This window comes from Saccopteryx bilineata, chromosome 1 (assembly GCF_036850765.1).
Source record: "Saccopteryx bilineata isolate mSacBil1 chromosome 1, mSacBil1_pri_phased_curated, whole genome shotgun sequence".
In the NCBI taxonomy this organism is placed as follows: Eukaryota; Metazoa; Chordata; class Mammalia; order Chiroptera; family Emballonuridae; genus Saccopteryx; species Saccopteryx bilineata.
In genome coordinates this window covers 158,770,153-158,795,368 of record NC_089490.1, presented here as the reverse complement: position 1 = coordinate 158,795,368, position 25,216 = coordinate 158,770,153, and the positions used below count along the sequence as shown (strand labels likewise).

The following is a 25,216-nucleotide window of genomic DNA, read 5'->3' as shown; positions in this document are numbered from 1 at the left end:
GGAAAGAAAATTGTAGACATTGTAACCTGTCATTTATGTCCTGAGAACAAAGATGTTTTCTTAAGTAACTGCATTACAAGGATTAATTAAGAAAATTTAACATGAATCAAATACTGTTCATGGCTGTACAGTCTGTATATAAGTTTCCCAGTGCCTTTAGAGCACTTTTTCTGAGCCAGGATCATGTGTTAAATTTGCTTGTCCTGCCTCTCTAATCTTCTTTTGTCTTTCAGGACATTGATACTTTTAGGGGAGACTAGATCAGTCTGGTTCTTCCTCTTGAGTAGGATCACATGACAAATTTTCAGGCAGGAGTACTTCATAAGTGAAGGTGCTGTTCACCAGATTTCTCCGATGTATGTGATGATTTAATAAAGTATGAAATAAATCGCCATCCTGTTTTGAAGGGCCAAGTGTTGCACCAGCCATTAAACTGTGAAATCCGAGCTGCCTGGGAGGCTGCTGGTGTAGATGAGAAACGGGGCATGGACGTGATGAGGGAGAGGGGAGGAGTAAACAGGGTACCTGGTGCCCTGTTCATCCGCAGCATCTCTGCTTTGAGTAGTTGAAACGTTTCTTTGGTAAAAGAGATTCCACTGCTAAAACAAATAAACAAGAAAACAAAATTGGACAGCACTGGTCCAGTTTCCTCATGTTTCAGGTGAGATTCCAAAAGCCTTGAGACTTTTCCCAAGTGACACAGCTGGTTGTGGTAGGACCAGGACAGAGGGCAGGTCTCTTGAATCCCAGACCATGGCATTTGATTTTATCTTACTGTTTAACTTTTATTGGATGAAGGACTCTTCTGAGAATCTGAGCAAATCTGTTTGGACCTTTTCTCTTTCAAAACAACGCACCTAGTAACTTTTGCATTCAATTTCAGGGAGTCTCAAAAGTCCCTGAGGTGAACCCATGGACCCTGCTTTCCACTGTAATACTTCAGCTTGATTGTGTTTGGCAGCTTTACCATTTGCCGTGTGTGTTTAAGTATTTTGTGATGTGAAACACTTGATGCCTTGTTCATTATAAGCTTTCCTTTTGTTGGATTATGGTAATTTGCCAGGGGGTAAGGGAGCATTTTGCTCAGTGTCATCCTGCCTGCATATTGAAGACAGTCTCTCTTGGCAGGCTGCAAGATGAACAACGTGAATGTGGTCTATACGCCGTGGTCTAACCTGAAGAAAACAGCAGACATGGACGTGGGCCAGATAGGCTTTCACAGGCAGAGGGATGTAAGTGTTCTGCACCACCGAAGGAGGTGGGCTCCCGCCACCGGGTGGACTGTCTGTCTTTTCTGTCTGACAGCTTTGCTGTTGAGGACTTGCCATGATATATGTTTTCTAAAAGGAGTTAGCCGGGTTGCTGATCCCCTGGAAAGCCTTCTCATTATTCTGGGGGGAATCATATAATAAATATTCAAGCCTTACCAGGCAGTGGCACAGTGGATAGAGTGTCGGACTGGGATGCTGAAGGACCCAGGTTTGAAACCCCAAGGTCATTGGCTTTAGCTTGGGCTCACCAGCTTGAGCACAAGGTCACTGGTTTGGCTGAGCCCCCCAAGGCACATATGAGAAAGCAATCAGTGAACAACTAAGATGCCACAACTATGAGTTGATGCTTCCCATCTCTCTCTCCTGTTTCTCTCTCGCATGCTGATAAAAAAAAAAAAATCAATACTTTTACCCATGTCCCTCAAAGGTGAAAATTGTGACAGTGGAGAAGAAAGTGAATGAGATCTTAAACCGATTAGAAAAGACCAAAATGGAACGGTTCCCAGACCTAGCTGCGGAGAAGGAATGCAGAGACCGTGAGGAGAGGAATGAGAAAAAAGCTCAAATCCAGGAAATGAAAAGGAGAGAAAAGGAAGAGATGAAGAAGAAGCGGGAAATGGATGAACTTAGGTACGTTGGAGCTGTGGTGTCAGTATTGACCGTGAAGATTCTTCACTGATTTTAATCAGGCACTATCCCTTAAGAATGATATATTGAAAGAAAAAAAATGGAGGAAGGGACATGTAACAAGTTCAGAGCTTTAAATGAGTAGAAAAAGACATTTATCTAATATGTTGGTCAAGTGAAGTACCCTTTTTTAGGGGCAGGATACTTGGATAAACCATCATAAGTTATCCTCAAAGTCTGTTTGTAACACCTTTAGGAAAAGAAAAGATGCTGTGTTAAGTGTTTAACATGGGCTAGCTATGATATTTGATTAAAGTCTTAGTTCTAAAGGCCAGTGCTAGTAGCACTTAAAAGTTGTTTTTAAAACTTCTTTTTTACATTTTTTTCTTTTTATATTTTAAAAGCTTAAAGTAATTAATTGGTAAGGTCTCTAAAACATTGTTTTTTCTTTTTTTTATTGAATTTATTGAGGTGACATTGGTCAATAAAGTTATATAGGTTTCAGTTGTACAATTCTGTAATACATCATCTGTATATTGTATTGTGTGTTCACCACTACAAGTCTCTTCCCATCACCATTTATTCCCCCCATACCCTCTTGTACTCCCCCCACACCAACCCCTCTCCTTTGGTAATCACCATACTATTTATTATCTGTGTCTATGAGTTGTTGGGTTTTTTTTCCAAAACACCGCATTTTTAAATAATAGTAGTTAAAATATAATTTGGATCCTGAAATTCTAGTGCATAAGGCCGTAGGAATACCTGGCTATTAATTTTCTATTGCTACTATAACACATTACCACAAATTTAGTGGCTTAAAGCAACACACATATTATTTTCTACACAGATCTATTATTTTCTAGTTTTGTATGTTAGAAGTTTGATGCGGTTCTCACAGGCTAAAATCCAGGCATTGGCTGGGCTGTGTTTTTTTCTGGAGCTCTAGCAAAGAATCTGGAGATTTTCTTTTCCAGCTCTTAGAGGCCGCCCACATTTCTTGGCTTGTGATCCCTTTTTTCATCTTCAAAGTCAGCAACATTGCATCTCTCTGACCGTTCTTCCATAGTTAGAGCCCCTTCTTTGATCAGAACTTCTTTGCTTTTAAATTCCAGTATGATGATATTGGCCCCCCAGGTAATCCATGATACTCTCTCCATCTAAGAGCCTTCACTTAATTACATCTGCAGAGTAGTCCCTTTTGCCATATGAAGTAGCATATTCTTGGGTTCTGGAGATTAGCATGTGGATATATTTTCATAGGATCGTTATTTTGCTACCACACTGAATCTATATAGTGTATAGTTCTATACCTGAAGAGGCCCCTAGTTTTTCTTTGTGAAAGAAGGAAATTGATTGTTACTTCCAGTCACCAAATTCCTAGGCTTTTCCACTGTTCATAGATATCATGAGTTAAGTATACCAAAAAGAAAAAAAAAAAAGGTGTTGATGTGTTATTCCCTTTGGGAAGGGAATAGTATCAAAATGAGCTGTCTTGCCATGTCTTGACCCAGTTTCCTTGGAACACCTGGATTGTTGGAAAGATTGTTGGGTCAGAATTCAGTATTATGATCAAGTACTGGTACTTATTAGTTACACACACACACACACACACACACACACACACACCTCTTTCCATTCAGGAAGCTAAAACAGAGTGAGAAGTTCCCTTTAAAATATAATAGTCAAAAGGAGAACTCCAAAAGTATTATTCTGAGTTACATTTGCTAACATGAGGAAGACTAATGATAGATTTAAACATTTGATATGACCTAGAATTGTAGGTTGTGTTTCTGTTAGGAGTGAAAGAAAAATAATCAACTTCATCAGTGTGGTATAATATGTAGAATTTTGAGTGATGTGGGATTTTGAATAGTTATTCTTTTATTAATTTTTTAAGTCTTTATTTATTGACTTAAGAGAGGGAGATAGAAAGAAAAAGATAGGAACATTGTTCTGTTCCTGTATGTGCCCTGATTGGGGATCGAACTGGCAACCTCTGCACTTCAGGACAGTACTCCAACCAGCCGAGCTATCTGGCCAGGGCAATCATTTATTCTTTTTTGTTTTCAGTGTGGAGTGGGGAAAAATTGTACACATGCCTTCTTGTGCCCTTTACAATTCTAACAGTTTTATTTGGATACATAAATGTTATATGTTAGCAATATAAATCACTTAATTCTCTTAAACATTTAGTAAGAAAGAATAACATTTTTGGACACTTGTCATCTGCCAACTATTATACAGTGCTTTACTGCATTATCTCATTTAATCCTTAAAATAGTCATGTGAGGTAAATACCTTTTGCACCTTGTAGATGAGGAGACTGGGAAGCAGTTAAGTAACTTGCCCAAAGTTATGCAGTAGTCTCAGTCTAATCCTCAAGTTCACACACATTATCACCACACTCTTCAGCCTTCTGTTCAGTCTCTTCAGTGTTAAAGTAGTGTTTCTTCCATATACATCGATCAACTAATATATAGATGCCATAATTTACCTTAAATTGCATTTTTGTTTTATACACAGCAAAAATTTAGGGAATTTTTTATGTTTGATCCCATAGTTTAAAAACTTGCAAGCTTTTGAACTACAAGCATCCATCCTTTAAAACAGTGTTCATATCACCTGGACTTTCTTAATAATGTCATTATAAAATAGACATTAATGGAGGGAGAGAATTCTCATTGTTCAATAAAAATTTTGGATTCAGAAATTTAATCATTTCCATTTTCTAAGCTGTCACTAGTCACTTGTAGTTTTTCCATTTGTTTGAGACATAAAGTTATATATTACTCTGGTACTTGTATATAAAAAGGAAAAATGCAAGTAAAATAAAAACTCAAAGCAATTTTTCTAGCCCATGTTTTTTCGTACACTTTTATTCCTCCTGCTTTATTGTTAATAAATCATCATGGGCCTCAGAAAATCAAAAACAGTTCATGTGTTTATTTCTCTGAAACGTGCCATGTAAACGCCTTCCACGTGCTACACAAGGTGGCAGAACGTGAGGCAGGCTGTGGCGTGAGGGGCGGGGCGGTGTCTCAGAGGTCTGCTCGGCATGTGCAGAGCTGCTGTTGCATGCTGTGCTCTGCTTTTGTGAAATTCTAACAACAGAGTCTAAGCTTCTGATGTTTTATAATCTGTTTTTATGCATTCGTAATGTTGGCATCACTTTTATTTCTGTCTTTGACTCTTCCACCGAAGAGATCAAGTGCTGTGCCTATAAAATCTCATTCCAAAGGTTTTCACTTGGCTTCTGACACAGAAAACAACATTGAATTTCACCAACCGTTGATCCTTTTATTTGGACCATCTGGTAAGGATTGTCCAGTTTAGTGCTGTGATTGCTTAAGAAATTGACTTTTGAATCTTCAGCGGATTCCACAGATAAATCAAGACTATATTCTTATCCCAGGCAGTATCACTAGTGTTTCCACATGGTTTCAGTGAAGAAGTGCTAAGCCTGATAAGAAGAGCTACATTTCAACTTATTTCCAATTCTAAGACTTTGGACTCCATTCTAACTATTTGAACAAAAATGGCAGGAAGCTTTTTATTTCTAATTTCTACTGGGGAATTAAAGTGGGCAGAAGTGCTGTTGTATAGTCCACATTCTCTGAGCTCTATCCGGGACCGGATCCATGATCCATGGCTCGGAAGTGAACAGAGCAAAGCCTGCCGCATAGAAAGTGTGGCCTGATGAAAGAGCAGTAGCTCTTGAAGCTCCACCTTGTTCTTGCAAATAAGCGCCTTGCTCCTTGTCCTTAGTGTGCAGAAATTGTAATGATCCAATAATGTAAACAGGTCTGCATAATGGTTGTCCCATTTTTAGGTAGTTTTTTAGAAATATTTGGGTTGTTGAGAGGGTGTCAAAATGTGAAGGATAGATAATAGCAATATATTAACACCTAGTGCTAATCATTTTATTCATTTAAACAATAATGAAAATTTCCCCTTCCTTATACTTACTTTTTTAAGATTTTATTTACTGATTTTTCAGAGGGAGTAGGGGTTGGGGACAAGAAGTAGTGTCTTCATTCCAGCTGTTCATTGGCTGCTTGTATGTGCCTTGACCAGGCAAACCTAGGATATCAAACTAGCAACGTCAGTTCCAGGTTGACGCTCTGTCCACTGCACCACCACAGGCCAGGCTAGACCTCACATACTAATTTCACTTATCCATCTTACTTGTTAGCTCTTTAGACAGGTGTTTTGGGTTCTTTTGGCTCACACCTGTCAGTTAAGATGTAGTGGGGATTTCATTTAGAGAATCTGCGTAGGGTTAGGTATGAGGAGGAAGCCATGTGTTGTTTCCTTTCCATACCTGCTGTGCTGGAAGCCTTACACAGAGTTAAGAGAAAGTAGCAGAGGAGACTCAACATAGGTTTGAAAGTATTTGGAGCCGTGGAAGTGATCTTGCTGGGAGAATTAGAGTAGCAGAACATCTTTCACTTAATCTACATTTGGTTTTAGAAGTCCTTTGGACTGACTGGCCTGTGGTGGTGCAGTGGATATTGTCACGACCTGGAAAGCTAAGCTAAGCGTGTTTCAAAGCCCTGGGCTTGCCCAGTCAGGGCACATAAGACAAGCAATCAGTGAACAACTAAAGTGAAGCAACTATGAGTTGATGCTTCTCGCTCCTCAGTTCTTCTCTCTGTAAAATCAATAAATAACATCTTCAAAAGAAAGAAGTCTTTTAGACTGATACCTGTGAGTCCAAAGTTACTGCCCTTTTTTTTAGCATAATTGTTTTATTGTTTATCCATATCATAAATTGACAGCTCAGAAATTACTCAAAGTGTGGAAAGAATATCACAGGTATCATGAGTTGAATTTAGATGCTATGTCCATGGACATGTTTTAACAGTTATGTAATTATTTTTAGTGAGTATTAGGAAAACTAGCACATCAGACTTGTGATTTTTTTTTTTTTTTTTGTATTTTTCTGAAGCTGGAAACGGGGAGAGACAGTCAGACAGACTCCCGCATGTGCCCGACCGGGAGCTACCCGGCACGCCCACCAGGGGCCACTCTCTGCCCACCAGGGGGCGATGCTCTGCCCCTCCGAGGCGTCGCTCTGCCGCAACCAGAGCCACTCTAGTGCCTGGGGCAGAGGCCAAGGAGCCATCCCCAGCGCCCGGGCCATCTTTGCTCCAATGGAGCCTCGGCTGCGGGAGGGGAAGAGAGAGACGGGGTGGGGGGGGGCGTGTGTGGAGAAGCAAATGGGCGTTTCTCCTATGTGCCCTGGCCGGGAATCGAACCCGGGTCCCCCTCACACCAGGCCAACGCTCTACCGCTGAGCCAACCGGCCAGGGCCAGACTTGTGATTTAATGGATGTTACTGCTTAGAGGTAGGCAGACTGTGAAAACGGAAGGGCTATGAAGGCAGCATATAGATAGATACGAATATTAGTCCAGGTGATACACAGCTACAGCAGCCAAACTTGTGGAGGAAATTGGCACTTCTTTATTTTTTATTTTATTTATTTATTTTTTTTTTTTTTCTGAAGCTGGAAACGGGGAGAGACAGTCAGACAGACTCCCGCATGCGCCCGACCGGGATCCACCCGGCACGCCCACCAGGGGACGACGCTCTGCCCACCAGGGGGCGATGCTCTGCCCCTCCGGGGCGTCGCTCTGTTGTGACCAGAGCCACTCTAGGGCCTGGGTCAGTGGCCAAGGAGCTATCCCCAGCGCCCGGGCCATCCTTGCTCCAATGGAGCCCTGGCTGCGGGAGGGGAAGAGAGAGACAGAGAGGAAGGAGAGGGGGAGGGGTGGAGAAGCAGATGGGCGCTTCTCCTGAATGCCCTGGCCGGGAATCGAACCCGGGACTTCTGCACGCCAGGCTGACGCTCTACCACTAAGCCAACCGGCCAGGGCCGGGAATTGGCACTTCTTGACATGCAGGAGAGTATTTATGACTCCCTTCAGTGTGTCATAGGAACATTTCATCTGAGGAGTTGAATTTGTGGTAAAGTCCAGAAGATCCTCTTGAGAAATTAAAATTTTTTTTTCAGAATGATTTGCAAACCAAGACATGTAGCCCTTGGCATGAACTGAGAATACTCTTCACAATTTGAGAGTTGGGAGAGGTGGGGCAGGGTTTCTAAAAGCGGAAGCTACAGGGGCTGATGATTAAAGAGATGGTTTGCTAGGAAACAAGACCACAAATTTCATTTTGTTTTCTGATTGGTGTGGGCAACTGGACTTTCAACATTCAACTGACTCAGTGGTCAAGCAAGTAGGGTTATGAGATGAGGACAGTGGGTAATACATGATTAAACATTTCTCAGCGTCCTAGTTTCAGCCTAGGCAGGTTGGACAAAAGGGGTGTTTTTTTGTCACACAACTAACAGTATAGGGAGTGTTATTTATTAACAAAGCAAAGAGTATGATTTATCAAACAGTACAATGGGCACAGGGCGGCTGCTTGATCTGCAGGTGGTTTAGGAGCCCAAAAGAGCAAAGCTATGCTTTTGTAAGGAGCTTCAGATCTCAGGCTGCGAGAATCTAAGTATTGGGCCACAAGTAATGATATTAAAGCTCTTTTAAATCTTCAGTGATTCAAGTTCTTATAATCCAATGAAAGCTTACCTGCTGTTTTAATTCTGTATTATTTGACTTTTGTGGTATTGTAACAGATGTTTAACATCAAGGTCAAGCTCACCATGTGGATATTGAAATAAACAATAGTCAGTTTATAACAATAAAAAATGTTGTTAATAAAGAATAAATGAGTAACAGATCAGAAAAGACAAAGGGTAGGGACTGCCTGCCTGAGATACGGGTATTTAAAGTGGGAGCCTGGAAAATAAAATGACAAGATTTGAATGAAGATAGATTGGATTGAGGGGAGAGGCAGGGAAAAAGAATGACTCCTGGGTTTCTGGTTTGAGAAATGGAACGGGTAGCGATGCAGTTATTTGAGCTGGGGGATACTGGAAAAGAAGCAAGCTGTTTTTGATAGTTGGAAAGGCCGTGAGTTCAGTATGCATATGTAAACCTGAAAATGCCTTCACAGCATCCAAAAAAATGTCAAATAGGTAGCTGGATTGATGGGATGATGGAGCTCAGAAGGAATGTGTGGCCTAAGGAAGGGTAAATTTGTGTATTGCTTTCATATATGGTAAGTAGGAATTTAGATTCAGTGGTTCTTTTTATTAAGGGAGAGGTGGGGAGGTAGAGAGACAAACTCCCGCATGCACCTGGACCAGGATCCACCCGGCAAGCCCCCTACTAGGTGATGCTCTGCCCATCTGGGACCACTGCTCTGTTGTTTGGCAACTGAGCTATTTTAGGACCTGAAGCCAGGCCATAGAGCCATCCTCAGTGCCCAGGGCCAACTTGTTCAAACCATTTGAGCTTTGGCTGCAGGAGGAGAAAGAGAGGGGAAGGGGAAGTGTGAAGAAGCAGATGGTTGCTTCTGCTGTGTGCCCTGACTGGGAATCGAACCCAGGACTTTCACACACCAGGCCAATGCTCTACCACTGAGCCAACTGGCCAGGGTTCCAGTGGTTCTTGAACATGGATTGTAGATGCCCATAACGAGCACCTGAATATGTTTTAATCTGCCAGGTGATTTTAAAATGCAGCCAGGATAGAGATTCTCTGTTCTAACCATTTTTTAATCAATATGGCTTACTCTTTCGCTCATGTAGCTTATTGATCTTATCTCTTTATTTATTTCTTATAGATAGAACTTACTGTTGCCAATATCTCTATCAGAATGTCTTCTCCTAGCTCAGTGGTTGGCAAACCATGGCTTGTGAGCCACATGTGGCTCTTTGGTCCCTTGAGTGTGGCTCTTCCACAAAATACCACATGCAGGTGTTACCTCAATAAGAAATGTACCTACCTATATAGATTAAGTTTAAAAAATTTGGCTCTCAAAAGAAATTTCAATTGTTGTACTGTTGATTTTGGCTCTGTTGACTAATGAGTTTGCCGACCACTGTCCTAGCTCACTGTCGGTGAAATTGTCCTGTTCCCTATTTCTCTTAGTTTGAGCATTATTTCATCCAAGCTAGAAGCCTTGATGTCATTGTCGACTCCTCTCAGATATTCCCTTCTTACCAGCACAGCTGTTCATGCTGAGGTGGTATGCTCTGGGGTTGGAGTATTGCAGTAGACTGGAGCACGATGGCAAGAGTGAGAATCAGAGGCAGACCTGGCTCCAAAATCTAGCTTCTCTGTGAGACCTTGGATAACTTTCTCAATTTCCCTGACTCTGAAACCTCCCTGACTATTCTCTATGTGTACAGTGGGCATGATGACATCCATCCCTTCCCTTATAAGGTGGTTGTGAGGATTAGCAGTGATTTATTAAGCACATAACACACAGGTCCTGGCAAGTAAAGGATATTTGGTAAATTCTGCTATTAACTGATCTTTGCTTAAATCTCCCCTTCTCTGTTCTGTCTGCTTTACCTTATTCTTTGTAAAACCCTGGTATTTTATCTCACTTTCTTTTGTCTCTTTGTATATTTTTAATAGAACTTTTAGCATAGCTATTGTCAAATACAGTGTATCCATAAAGTCATGGTGCACTTTTGACCGATCACAGGAAAACAACAAAAGACGATAGAAATGTGAAATCTGCACCAAATAAAAGGAAAACTCTCCCAGTTTCATACCTATTCAATGCAGTTCGATGTGGGCTCACACACACATTTTTTTAGGGCTCCTTAGGTAGCCTCTGCAGACTCGTCACTGACTGATGGCCTACCAGAACGGGTTTCTCCACCAAACTGCCAGTTTCCTTCAACTGCTTATCCCACTGAGTAATGTTATTCCTATGTGGTGGCACTTCGTTATAAACACGCCGATATTCACATTGCACTTTGGTCACGGATTCGAATTTAGTGAGCCACAGAACACACTGAACTTTCCTCTGTACCGTCCACATCTCGACTGGCATGGCCGTGGGCTGCTCCACTGTATACACGGTGTTACGTCATCATCTGCACATGCGCACATGCTGCCACATCATCCTACAGAAACTAGGAGGGTTTTCCTTTTATTTGGTGCAGATTTCACATTTCTGTCGTCTTTTGTTGCTTTCCTGTGACTGGTCAAAAGTGCACCATGACTTTACGGACACACTGTGTATCTTATTTCCCCTCCTGGCAAGTTCTTTGGGGGCTACGCTTTGTTTTTATTTATCTTTTTTATTTTCTTCCCATTCCATCCTCAACCCATATCACAGGGTCTTGTCTTTTGTGGATATTTAATAAATACTTATCAAATCTCATATGTCTCTCCTCTACTCCATCATGTGTTATGGCTTCTTGCTGATGTCATCGAGTTCATGCAATTAGGACAACATAATTGGGTCCCACACATTCAGCCTGATTTCCCACTACTTTGCTTTCAGCTCCACTTGCATTGGTTTGAAATGTCATTATACATACCATTCCTTTGCTGCTGTTCAGACCATTCTCTGAATCTGTTCCCCTCCTTCGCCCCCACTAGTTGGGCTCAATTTGGATTTTGCCTCATCCGAGGAAACAGAGTGCCCCATGTCCCCTGCCCAGACTGATGCATTTCCTCTTCTGAATTCCTGTAGCATTGGCTGTCTGGGCAGTGCAGTTCAGCTCTGAATCACATCTGCTCTGGGGTAGGGATGAATTTCTTCATTTGAATAGTGCCACCTTCCACACAGTTATTTTGGGGGTGACATGAAATGAGTATGAGTGAGTGCTTCATAAACTATAAAGTGCTGTGCACATCTTATTGTTTATAGGTATTTATATAAACACGTAATGTTTGCATAATGTTTGCCATTTGGATAACCTTATTTTAAATGTTTTTTCTTCCAGGAGCTATTCATCACTAATGAAAGCTGAGAATATGTCTTCAAATCAGGTATGCTCAAGTTATTTGCACTAATGTTGTGCCTTGAAATAATTCACTAAAAGCTTTTAATAATTGAGTTACTGGTCAATATTGACTCACATGTTCATATAGCTTGATGAGATTTGGCACCTATAGTCCACTCAGATGTGCTCTAGGCATTGCCTCTCCTCCCTACGGACTTCCCCGTGGGCTTGTTTTTAAGTAGGTCACCTTGTGTGTATCTTGTCTGTTGTGAAATGTCGGTCTTTTAGTAGCTGCAGGACTTTCCCATTCCTCATTTCCCTCTTTTCTGGTTGTAGGTATGCAAGAGAGCCTTTATTTATAGTGTTCTATATTAATGTGTCTATAGATTCTATATTAAAATTGAGTGAGAACAAGATTACCATATTTCCCTATGTATAAGATGCTCCCATGTATAAGATGCACCTTAATTTGGGGGCCCGAAATTTGAAAAAAAATGTATTACATAAAGTTATTGAACTCAAGTTTTAAACTGACTTTTTTTTTATTTTTATTTATTTTTTACAGAGACAGAGAGTGAGTCAGAGAGGGATAGACAGGGACAGACAGACAGGAACGGAGAGAGATGAGAAGCATCAATCATCAGTTCTTCATTGCGCGTTGTGACACCTTAGTTGTTCATTGATTGCTTTCCCATATGTGCCTTGACTGCAGGCCTTCAGCAAACTGAGTAACCTCCTGCTGGAGCCAGCGATATTGGGTTCAAGCTGGTGAGCTTTTTTTTTTATTTTATTTATTTTATTTTTTTTATTTTTATTCATCTTACAGAGGAGAGGGAGAGACAGAGAGAGAGAGAAGGGGGGAGGAGCTGGAAGCATCAACTCCCATATGTGCCTTGACCAGGCAAGCCCAGGGTTTCAAACCGGCGACCTCAGCATTTCCAGGTCGACGCTTTATCCACTGTGCCACCACAGGTCAGGCAAGCTGGTGAGCTTTTGCTCAAACTAGATGAGCCCACGTTCAAGCTGGTGACCTTGGGGTCTCGAACCTGGGTCCTCTGCATCCCAGTCCGACGCTCTATCCACTGCGCCACCGCCTGGTCAGGCGAACTCAAGTTTTGTTCATCATAAAATTCATACAATTCCTCATCTCTCTCTGATGATGAATCACTGTTTTCAACAATTAGCACAAAAACAAGCGTGAAAAAGCGGGAAATGCAAGTAAAAATCTACAACCACTGTATGAGATGCACCCAGTTTTTAGACCCCAAATTTTTCAAAAAAAATGTGCATTTTTTTTTTTTTTGTATTTTTCTGAAGTTGGAAAAACAGGGAGGCAGTCAGACAGACTCCCGCATGCGCCCGACCGGGATCCACCCGGCATGCCCACCAGGGGGCAATGCTCTGCCCATCTGGGGCGTTGCTCTGTTGCATCCAGAGCCATTCTAGCGCCTGAGGCAGAGGCCACAGAGCCATCCTCAAGCACCTGGGCCAACTTTGCTCCAATGGAGCCTTGGCTGCGGGAGGGAAAGAGGGAGACAGAGAGGAAGGAGAGGGGCAGGGGTGGAGAAGCAGATGGGTGCTTCTCCTGTGTGCCCTGGCCGGGAATCGAACCCGGGACTCCTGCACGCCAGGCCGATGCTGTACCACTGAGCCAACTGGCCAGGGCCAAAAAGTGTGCATCTTATACATGGGGAAATACAGTATCATCCCGATTAAAAATAAAACAGAGGTATTAGCCCTGAGATCTTATCTGTAGTCTGAGTGACTGCATTGGTGGTTTTCATGCTCCTCGGGACCTGTGATAAAGAGAAATGGCAATCTCTCTTATGGTGCTGAAAGGGTATCCTTAGCATTAGCATCTAGTTATTTTTTGGAACTCTGTCAGGGACTTACTGTCCATGAGTACTGTCCTGCCCAAAATTTATTTTGAAGTGTCTGGAGATAGCACAGTTTAGCTATTATTAAACAGTCTTTGCACAGAATTAGAACTGAGTGGATATATATTGAATGTTTTATAGTATAGTTTACAAATATGTGCTTTAGAGCTGTGTTTTCCAAAGTACTAAGCACTGACTGCATGTGGCTATTTAAACTTAAATTAATTAAAATTTAATATGATTTAAAAATTCAATTTCTTAGTCATTACTGACCACATGTGGCCGGGGACTATAATTTTAGTGCAGAAATAGAACATTGCTATCATCACAGGAAATACTATTAAACAGCAGTTTTAATACTTGGAAATAATTAACAGAATTTAAGGTCCCTTAAAGGTCATCTAGTCAAACTCTGTATTTAGTGCATGAATTGGAAATGTTAATAGGATTTTACATCTTATCATATCCATATATCCTTCTAAGTTTAATAAGAACTATATCTTTATTCTTATCTCTGTGAAGAATTAAATTTATGAGGCTTCTTTATGAGTCAGAGATGTCTCTTTATAATTTTTTCCTGAAAAAATTCATAATATCATTATATAATTAAGTAGAGACTTGAATATGAAGTTTGGAGACTTAAACTGTCACTTACTAATTGAATAAGCCTAATAAAGTCATTTAACCTCTCTGAGGGTATATTCATCAGCGATAAAAAGGAGAAAAAATTACCTAATGGGGCTGTTCTAAAATTTAAACAAGGACATAGTATATGTGAGCATTCTTCCTCGACCTAGTCATTCTATGAATATAAATGGTCATTGTTAGTTGTTAATTATATAGTCCTTAGTCATTATTTTTCCACAAAGTATTAGTATCAAAAAATGAGATTTTTTTTAGTCTCATCTGGAAACTATTCATAGATTTCCTGAAACTCTTAAAGTATTTTAACAGTTAAACAGAAGTCTTAATTTTAACATACCCCAAATCTAATGTCTTTGTTGTGGTGTTTGAAGGCTTCTGTTATTTAGGGGCTACTTTCCAGCAGAAATCTGGCACCTATATGTATGTTACGATTTTAGGCATTTTAATTTCCATCATTATGGATTTTTAAAGTTTGGATGTCATTCTGAAATTATGAAGTAAACACACACACATACATTCACATGAATACACACACATATACCATCTGATTATCAACATATGTTAAACAGAAGTTCCAGGATTAGGAAATCAGATTTGTGGACCCAAGGGTTACTAATCTTTCTGCTTTTCCTGTCCTTCTGTTGCTTGCTGCCCCTCCCCTGTTCCTGAGCTTCATGTTTGAATCAGGTTCAAGTTTCCAGAGAAATTTTGCACTGGGCTTATTGATTCTTTCTTGCAGTGGAAAGATTCTTATAGCTTTTCCCCCTACTTTGAAAGAATAATCTTTATTTCTCCTGGTAACTATCTTTTGTTAAGGGGATACAGACCTTCTATGATCCAATTTGGCACTATGATCAGTCAATTTTTAGTTTAAAGGGTGGCATTTATATAATAAAACTTTTAAGTTAGTTTATACAAGTGGGAAAAATAATCTTTTACTCTGAAGTTAGTTTTAATTTTGAGTTTGTGCTCTTCTATTTAGATTAATTCTCTTTAATGTTAATTTCTTTTAACATCTTATTTGCTTATTTTATAAGTGGATGAGAGGAAACTTATTCTTGCTATATTGAAATATATATATATTGACTCTTAAAAGGGAATCTAATATATAAAAATTGTCCTAATAAAGTCTTAAATCTTAGATATACTGTATATTTAAGTCACTATAATCCTAAAATACAGATTCTCAGACCCATGGGAACTCTTTGCAAATACAGCTCACAGCCCTTATAGGGAGGGAGCAATGCATTTTCATGGTCACCAACTTAAATTATCTTGGTGAGTTTTTCATTCTTAATGTTTGGGACCTAAAGTTGGCCTTCAAAGACACAGGATGATTTCTTTCAACCTCTCTAATGCTGTTACTCAGCTTAGGTCTCTAGGGCTGTCACAGTTCTGCGGCTTGCATAGAAGACAAACATTAGTGTGCTCTTTATACAGTTTTTACCTAAGGCATTTTAAGTATGGCCCCATTTCGTTGTGCTAATTGAAGAGAATCTCACAGAAACTACTGAATGAAAGTGGAGATTGAACCAGACTTTGCAGAAATCATTTTCTAACTGTATCTCATATTTGCCTCTCTACCTTGAATAAGAGCTGTTAGGAAGAAGAAAAGCATGTATACCTCTAAGCCAGGTATTGTGCAGTGGGAAAGTGAGAGAAGCTGAAACAAGTGACATGTTCAAGTTGTGACATTTTCAAGCAAATGGTACCAGAACTTACACTCTTAGTGAATGTCGTCAGCCTTCAGGGGAGCTGGCCAAGGACACGCTGTATTGTCAGAGGAGTCGGGGCTCTGTTTTTGTACTTGTTCTCCAGGACTGGTTTATAAGCCACATAGGCAAGTCAGTCCCTTTATACTGTATACTATCAGGGAAGGTTTTTTTCATCAAAAACTTGGCAGGCCACCTAACTTAGTAACTAGCTTGTGGCTTCCTAATGACTTTTTCTAGTTTAAAAAAAATCAGAGCCATCTCTAAAGTCAAAATATGTGACAATCTTGAAGCTCAAAATAGTGGCAGTTAGGCCAAAAGTATCTTTGCCTATCAGCAGCATTGCTGGCGTGAGGACACTGAGGCAGTGTTTGGTTTCACGTTATATGGTATATTTGTGGAAGAAGCACTTGCATTTCCTGTTACGTCCTATACTTAGTTGGCTGGGCCTTATTTCACACTTTGGGTATCATTTGTCGCCTGTTGTGTAATCCAGGCCATGTAATGACATCTTGGAGATTATAGCTGCTAACCACTTACTCTAAATAACAATTTAAGATAGAGGAGTGATGAGTGAATTTAATTATTTTACTTTTTTTTTCTCTGAATTCTACAATTAGACATACAGAAAGGCTTGCTATTAACACTTAATTGTAAATTTTACAGACTGAGTTATTTATTTTGAAGGCTTTTATGATTTCACTTTCTTGTTTTCTACAGGACGGCAATGATTCAGATGAATTCATGTGACTGGAGAAAAGGACATTTTTAAAGACGGGAATTTAGGGACAGTTGCAGATGTTTTGATTTCACCTATGTTCTGAGTTATGAAAAACAACCTAAATTCTACCTTTAGTCTATACAAATATCAACTTGGGAGTTAAAAAACATTATTCCCTCTTTTGCCGACAGAAGAAGATATGTGTGTTTGTGTGTGTGTATATATCTATCAGATACAGTCAGACCTGAAACCATCACAGCTGTAGCAAAGGGAAACTCTTCTGTGCCGGAACACGTGTGGGCAGCTCACAAAGTTGGCGCCCCTGTTCTTGGGGCAGACTTCAGAACGAACCGGTTCTGAAAAAGTATTTCTGCTTTTGTGGCTGTCCCTGAAAACAGATGTCTTGGAAACCTTTTTATATTCTTAAAATAGCTTCACTTCTGTTAAGAAGAATGTACTGGTGAGCAATATATAGCAGAATTCCTCTCACCCTTGATTTCCTGATTAGAGAAAGAAGCATATCGGTTTTGAAAAGGATAGTTATATTTGAGAAGATTGCTGGCTTCAGTACTCATGTTCCGCTGTGTTGTCTAAAGGCAGTTAGCAGAGTTGTCCTCGGCTCTCAGCGTGCCCTAGCCTCTGCACTCCACATCCTTGTTACCCGTGAGGGAGAGCTTCCGTCTCGGTACCATCAGACTTACAGAAGTAGTTGGTGTTAAGGTTGGGGCTTGTGGCAGTTTTTACCTGAACACCAAACAACCCGAGCCACACAGACTACAGCTCGCAGGCCCTGGAGCCGTTTCTTGGCACTGAGGGGAGAAACAGGAAGGATGCTCTGAGTCATGGCTCTGAAGATGCAGGTTACCTAAGTTTTGTCTTGGAATGCAGCATAAAGTAAAGTTCATGTTGTAATTATGATTTTAAAAAAGAATCAAGCATTTCACTAGCCAGCCAAGTAATTTGTTTATTTACCTTGAGATAATATTTATTTTGAGCTATAACCCCAAAGTTTAGATTTCTTAATTGTAGACTCAGTAACTTAATACATAACAGTACTGCTCATTCACACCACCTGCTCACCAGTGTGATTCTGAACATAAGATATTTTACTTATGTGTATAAGACAGCCCCATAGAAAGAAAACAAAACAACACAACGGATTAAGAGCACAAAGCCTGCAGACCAGGAGGCACCCAAGTTCACATTTTAATTACGCCAAGAACTGGACATGCAGCATTCTGATTCTTGTTCTAACCCAGCGACAATGACCTCCAACAAATTTTCTGTCTATAATAGCACTTAAGGCGGTAGCTGACACCAAAAGACTTACTTCAGTGTTCCTATTTATCCTAAATTGGTGTGTGGGATTGAACTGGAAAATCCCCTGAATTGTACATTAGCTGGCCAAATTTTGAGACTGGGTGACAACTCTTGAAATTAGTGATTGAGTGTGTGCGTATGTCTAATGATACTCAGCCTGGCGTTCTGTGATTTAAAAATATAATAATAAAGAATCTTTTTAATTTGTAAGGATATTGATAAATGAATTTTTAGAATTTGTTTGTAATCCCTTTCCCCTAGCTGGTTTTGAAGGGGCTCTCGCTATTAACACACACACACACAGACACACATCGTCTATCATAGGTTTGATCAGGCTGGTTCTATGGGGTGTCATCTCTGCCTGGTAAATGTGTGTCTCCCCAGATGCCCACTAGGTCTCAGTGGCTGACCTTTCCCAGGCACACTTGACTGAGTGTAGGGTAGCGGCTGTGCTCTCCCCTGGTTACTGGGCACTTCTGTAACACTGCTGCAAACTGCTCAAGTGCCTCCAGCATAACCTGTGTCCCCTCAGGTTTCTGCTGCTTCCGAACTCCGGTAGCCCACATGACAGCATACCCAGGTGGAGCTTTAGAAGACGACGTCTATTTTCACCGAGTGTCAGAGATCTGGGAGTCCAAATTTTAAACATGATACATTTTTCAGCTTTCGCTGGTTTAAAATCTCAAGGCCTCTCTTCTGAGTTCTCCAAGTTGAATCTGAGCTCTCCAACCTTTTCAGCTGCTCTACGTCGATTCCCTCCTACCTCTGCCTGTGTGCAGGGTAGCTTTCCCCACAGCTTTCTGGTCCCAGAGGAAGCAAGGATCTTGCCTTTTGAGAACTCTGATTCAGTGCCAACCCTGAAGTGATCTCATTTCTTGCTGTTGGCTTGTTTATTAAGCTTCCTATAGGAAAATTCCAAATTATCGGTATTTTTAGGAGCTGTGCCCTTGGTGTAATGCATGCATCATCCTGAAGATTTCTCTTTCTAACTCTCACCTCCAGTTTTCCCCACTCTGATTTGCATGCAGGTGAGGTTCACACTGTCACTTAATTCACACACTGCTCTGTTATATTCCTGTAGCTTTAGAATTTGTTTCTTATCTACCTTTGTGGATCTAGGGTCACAGTCTTTGGACAAGAGGACTTTGTCACAGTGCTTGGGAAGTTTACCAACACATGGAAGGTTTGTACATTAGCCAGCGGCATTAACTTTAGTTGAAGCCTTTCAGTATCTTTTGTTATATTATTTTTAACTTACTTGAAGCATGGGTTTTGGTCAATCTTTTAACTGTTTAGCGCCAACGGTTCCCCCCACTTGGAAAGGGAGGGGGGCACACACAGGAAGGTTAGGGAGAGTTGGGCCCTGGCCTCCAGTTGAAGAACAAAGCTCTACCTCCCACTTTCACATCTGAAAGGGGAAGTTCTTATCTTCCAGGCTGGGACAGGTTATGGAAAAAACTGAGCGGGATGAAGAAATGGAACACTTGTCTAGTCTCTCCTGAGCTGTGATGCTGGAACCTGCTCTTTCTCTGTTAGATTTGAAATGCAGCATTGTGTATAACATATGCCACACTCAGAATGATCAGAGTAGGAGGAGCGGGTGTAAAGTCTGTAAAACAATCCAACAGTAATTAAAAGTATAAAATGAGAAACTTAAAAGTCCAAGCTAAATGTTATTCTCAACCCATCTAACTTCAGTGACTGTGACAGCTCGAAAATGGGATGGCACTGCGGGTGCCCAACAGACTCACGTTTCAGTTTACCTGGTGAGAGCTCTGCCAGGCACACGTGGGCCTAGCTTAGGCGAGAGACTATATAATGCAAGATGTACATTCTGTCATTTCACAAATGAGATGATGTCACCTGTCTATTCACTGTGTCTTCGATGAATGTTACATAAAATATAATAAAAGCTTATATACTTTGAGTAGAACCATTGTGTATGTGTGATTTTACTTTCCACCTTTCTCCTCCATGCCTCAGTCTCAAATGTGCAAGTGGGGAGAAGGAGGTTCTTGGCTACCTGAGATGATGCCTTCAAACAGAGTTGCTCCTTAGCAGGACGAATGCAAATTAGAGTAAAGGGAAGATTGCCCAAGGATTCCAAGAAGAGAACTAAAGAAACTGGACCTCAAAGATCATGATGTTTGAGCTCTAGAATTTGAAGTTTATCCCCCCAACCCCCAGGTTTCTAGGATTCTGCCAGAGATCTTGACCAAGACAAGGCTGCCAACATGAAGGCTTTTTGGAAGGGTATCATTGATGAAGGTAGTGGCTCTGGACCCATGTTCTGTTTATAGCTTCACCCCTTCTGTGGTAGTGCTTATTCTAACCGCAGTATATTGCAGAGAGGTACTGGGGTAGAGGGAGCCACAGAAACATTCACATTTCTTTTTCAGGTGTAAAAGCATGTTTGAATTCTTAAATATTTTATTAGTGGGCATGTGGGTTCTATTTCTCAGTAATTGGGACAATTCTTAGATCTTTTTTTTTTTCCAAGAGAGGGGAGGGGAGATAGACTCCTGCATGTACCTCAACTGGGATCCACCCAGCAAGCCTTGTCAGGGGCTGAGTCTCGGCCCATCTGGGGCTATGCGCGCAACAAGCTATTTTTAGCACCTGAGGCAGAGGCTCCACAGAGCCATTCTCAGCGCCAGGGGCCAATGTGCTGGAACCAATCCAGCCATGGCTTGGGGAGGGGTATAGAAGCAGATGGTCGCTTTTCCTGTGTGCCCTGACTGGGAATCTAACCTGAGACATCCACACACTGGGCCAATGCTCTACCATTGAGCCAACTGGTCAGGGCCTCCTTTTGGTTTTTAAGGGCCTTAGCTACTAGATTTCTGGGGTTTAAGTGGGGTTTGGTTTGGTTTGTTTGTTTGTTTGTTTATTTATTTTAGAGAGAGACAGGAACGTAGATCTGTTCCTGTATGTGCCCTGAGCTGGGATCATACCTACAACCTCTGAGCTTCTGGACAATGCTGAAACTGAGCTACACAGCCAGGGCTAGGGTTCAGGCTTTTGAGTAAAATTAATCTATATAGGGAATGTAAGTTGAAACCAGGATTTTCATATAGAAAAATGTAGATATCTGTGTGTATACTTAGTGGACTCAGGAGTATACTGAAAATACAAATACCTATCAGATGTCCTGCATTAACTATAGTTTTTCATTAGAATGCATGTACCTCTTTTTTTGTCTCACCATGAGTGCTTCATTTTGTCTTCCTGATTTCGTGGTGGTATCAATTATTGGAGGAATTCTGAGCTTTCTACCTTAGTGCTTATGACTAGTTCTGCACTGTAGCCAGATGAAATAAGAAACAGGTCTCTGCTGTTGGCATGCACTGATGGGCGCTGACTTGGCATTTTCAGCCTTTGTCCACAGCCAAGGAATGGAGGCCAGAGGAAATGAATGCTCACCCTAGAAGCCCATATAGCTTTTGCTAGTTTCCAAACCTAGTGAGTGGTATCATCTAAAGCTGAAAAAAAGAAGGAATTCTCCCGAGTCAGTATTGTTTTTCATTCCCACACCAACCCCATCCTGTAGCCACTGCAGTGAAAATATAAGACGAATGGCCTGACATTCCACATCCTGCCGAGGTGGGGCTGTAGCTGTCTGCCCTCTTGCTGGTATGTTTGTTTCTGCCTCAGCAGTTTGCCTGGCATGGAGAAGACCAGCATCTGCTTATCGTTTCTGGGGCGTACTTTTTAGAACAGGATCTTTCAGGTGTTACAGGCTTCTCTGTTGGCTCTTTGGTCAAATTCAGGGTCAACAGGTAAGAATTACAGACTGAAAAAGGTAAAGAGAAATTAGAGGCTTTTGCCCAGCTCAGCCTTGCCAGAATGATCCTCATTTGTGAAGCCCTTAGCTTCGTTATACCCCTTCAAAACACTAAAAATTTTATTTTATGGCTGATGTACTCAGCATCAATGAGGCTGACATAACTTTTTAAAACTAGAATTGCTTTAAGAGTCTTCAGGAAAGGGTAGAAGGTCTGAAATAAATCCTTAGAAGATGTTGCCTTTTTCAACAAGAAGAGCAAAGACAGTCCGTGTGCTGCCCCACACCTCCCGAAGGGAAGCCCCTCCCTGCTGGGTCCCTCTTCTTCCATGGTGGAAGCATTATGCTGCCTTGTTTAGAACCAGTGATTGACTGGGGCTTTGTAACAGTAAGACCTTGGTGAGCAGAACAATAATACATGGATTATCTGGACTTCTTTTCTCTCTCACTTCTATCCCGACAGCCACTCATGTATCAGGGATTAAAAAGGGTAAGGGAAACACGCAGCCTTCCCTCTCGTCCACATGCCAACTCCTTCCACAGTGCGGCTCTGAACTCCACTGGGAGATGACCCCCAGGATCTCTTGGGCTACCCAAGTTGGGAAGAATGTTTGAAATGTTTTTCTTTATATGAATAGGTACACATGGTTCAGAATTCAAAAGGTATAAAAGAGCATAGGGCACAGATTTTTTAGGGCATTGGAACTATTCTGTATGATGCTCTAATGGTAGGTCCTTGTCATACATTGATCCAAATCCACAGAACACCCAACACTGAGAGTGAACCCTGCTGTAAACTATGAACTCTGGGTGGTTATGACGTGTCAGTGTAGGGTCGTCAACTGTAAAGCTATACCTCTCTGGTAGGCAATTTGATACCAGAAGAGGCTGTGTGCATTTGTGTGTAGGGGGTAAATGGGAAATCTCTACTTCTGCTCAGTTTTGCAGTGAACCTAAAACTGCGAAAAAAGAGTCTACTTAAAAAGAAGAAAAGCGTGTAGGGTGATAAGTGTTTCCAGTTTCCCATCTTGGAGGCAAGCAGTATTACCAGTTTTTGTTATTAAAGACAATAGTTCCAGATTTGGACTCAGTGAGCTTGGGGATTCTGCCTGTTCATGGCTCAGCTACAGAATGAGGGCAGAGGGGTTTCTCTCTGCCTTTGCATCCTGGTGGCTTTTAATCCAAGAGAACATGCTGAGCCACTGCCGAGACATCACACCTGGCTGCTGGAGCATAAGGAAAGAGGAACCAGGGGGTTAGGAGTGCCTTGGTTTCCCCACCCACGTGTTTGTGTACCCAGGTACAGGACAGGTCGTCTCTGAATAGGCTTCTATGTTCCAGTTTAAATCTTAGCCCATGAAGAATGAACCAAGGACAGGAAGAATGCCACTTGCTTTCATCTCAGTTTGTGCTTTGGGGCAGAGAGGGAATAGGACCGGCCTCAGGCAACTGGAGATGTCAGTGCCCCAACTCCCCTTTGGTTCTCTCTCCCACCCCCAGCCTGCTACTTTAACACCCAGTGCCCTAGCTAGCGCCTCTTCTTACCATGTCAGAGGATGGGAGAAAAAGATCAGGTGTGGGTGAGGTTGTGTACAGTATAAGGAAGCAAAGGGAGCCGTACACCTTTTACACCCCTAGATTTTACCTATAGTGTGACTCTTAGAGTGCAACTCAGCTCCTTTGTCCCCTCCGGACCACCTTGTGCCCACTGGAAAATGTGGAGTAGGACTTGCGCAAGGATTATAAACACCAGTGCTGTAGTACGGTTCAGGCAAGTGGTGGGGTGGGGCTGGGGAGGCGAGGTGAGCATGCGCACGCATACACCGCAATGAGCTCCTCGCTCTGCTGGGACAGCCACTCCTCTGCCCTGGCTCAGAATCACCATGGGGAAGTAAAGTTTATAAGAGAAACCAATGACTTTATTGAATGGGGCTGACTTGATAAGGCAAGAAAAAAGAAATGGTCTTTTCTTCCAGTCACTTTCTTTAGGAATCTTTGATTTCGCTTCCCTACCCTTTCACGGCTTCCTAGATGAATAACCAACCAGCTGCTGTGACTTTCTGGTCACTTCTCAGTACTGGAACAGTCAGCTTCCTTGTATTAGAAGTCTTAGTCTTGTTGAAATCAAATTTGTAATCACAAAATTCAACCCATCAATCCAGCTTCTAGTTCTAGTCTTGTCCCCAGCAGCCGCTTCTCCAGAAGTGGTTTTAAGGAAGGTTACCCATAACCCTCCTCCACAGGGGCCAGGGAAGCGCTCGTTTTGGGCAGGCACTGTTGTAGTCTGGTTATTGGTGGGCCTTGCATCTGGAATGTGGATGTACTCAACTACTGACTGCTCTCAGCTTTGAGACTTTGGAATATCCAGCAGCAAATTACGTTACAAATATGATTTCTGAGTCAAATTTCCCAAGTTGTAGATGTCAGCTCAAAATTATTCAACACTGCTGGACCAAACCGGCCTGTCTGTGGGCTCTGCATTACCCAAGGGCTGTCAGTTTGAGGGCTCTGGGGTAGAAGGAGTTCTAAGGTCTCTTGCAGTTCTCATTGTCTGCTAGGGTTTTCCTAGATTTAGCAGGAGCCACTGGAAGTCAGCCAAGCTTTACCCTTTTAGGCAGCTCCCCCATGCGCGCGCGCACACACACACACACACACACACACACACGGAATTCTGGGTGGCAGAGGACTCCTGAAATGTATTATCCTGAGTGCACAACGCCAGTGTCCTGGAGAAACGAGAGATGAAGGGAAGGGCCAGCAGGTGGCAGGAGAGAATAGCACAGGTCTCAGCGTCCATGTCCTTGTGCGTCCATATTGTGCTCTTGCTGTTGAATGGGAGGTTGAACACAGGACCTAGGTACCCCTCTGGTACCAAGAATCTTACAGCACATCTGGAAAAGCTATACCTCTGGGGGTGGGAGATGAGTTTCCAAGCTCTCTGCCATTGAAATCTTAGAAATGTGAGGTGTATGATGCCTGACTCTTCTAAACCAATGTAATGATGTAAAAAGAAAATGGCTGTCAAAATAGAGTGCGTATATTTAAAAACAAATCTCTTTTGTTTCAGAATCAGATTCTAGCTTTCCTTCACAGGCATAAGGTACAGGCTTCATAGAATCATAGCCTGTGGAGGTTGGAAGGGACTGGAAAGGTCCTCTGAGCCAAGCTCACACTTCTGTGCCCTGTACAACATCCTGAAGCAGAATTCCTCCAGTCTCAGCATGCATGCATCTAGAGATGGGCAGTTTATTACTTTATGAAGTTCTTTCGCTATTAGAAATAGTTACTTTCCTGAGCAGAGTCAGGGTGACTTCTATCCATCATTTTATCTTCTGGAACCACACGGGGCAAGGTGAATTTTTCCATCTGACAGCCTTGAACAGTGTGAAAATAACCATCAATTGACATCCATGACTGCTTCTAAACACCCATTGACAGGAA

General features: G+C 41.8%; 1 protein-coding gene across 4 annotated transcripts in view; it reads left to right on the top strand.

The window, feature by feature from the left end:
• Nucleotides 1-19,602, top strand: part of CCDC25 (coiled-coil domain containing 25) — a 51,724-nt gene extending 32,122 nt beyond the window's left edge. For all 4 annotated transcript variants that reach the window (XM_066278576.1, XM_066278575.1, XM_066278574.1 and 1 more), the window contains 4 exons: nt 1,129-1,232; nt 1,699-1,901; nt 11,717-11,762; nt 16,671-19,602. In XM_066278576.1, coding sequence (XP_066134673.1) covers nt 1,129-1,232; nt 1,699-1,901; nt 11,717-11,762; nt 16,671-16,700 — 383 coding nt within the window. In that variant the 3' untranslated portion in view covers nt 16,701-19,602. The remainder of the gene's footprint in view (nt 1-1,128; nt 1,233-1,698; nt 1,902-11,716; nt 11,763-16,670) is intronic.
• The last annotated feature ends 5,614 nt before the right edge of the window (nt 19,603-25,216 follow it).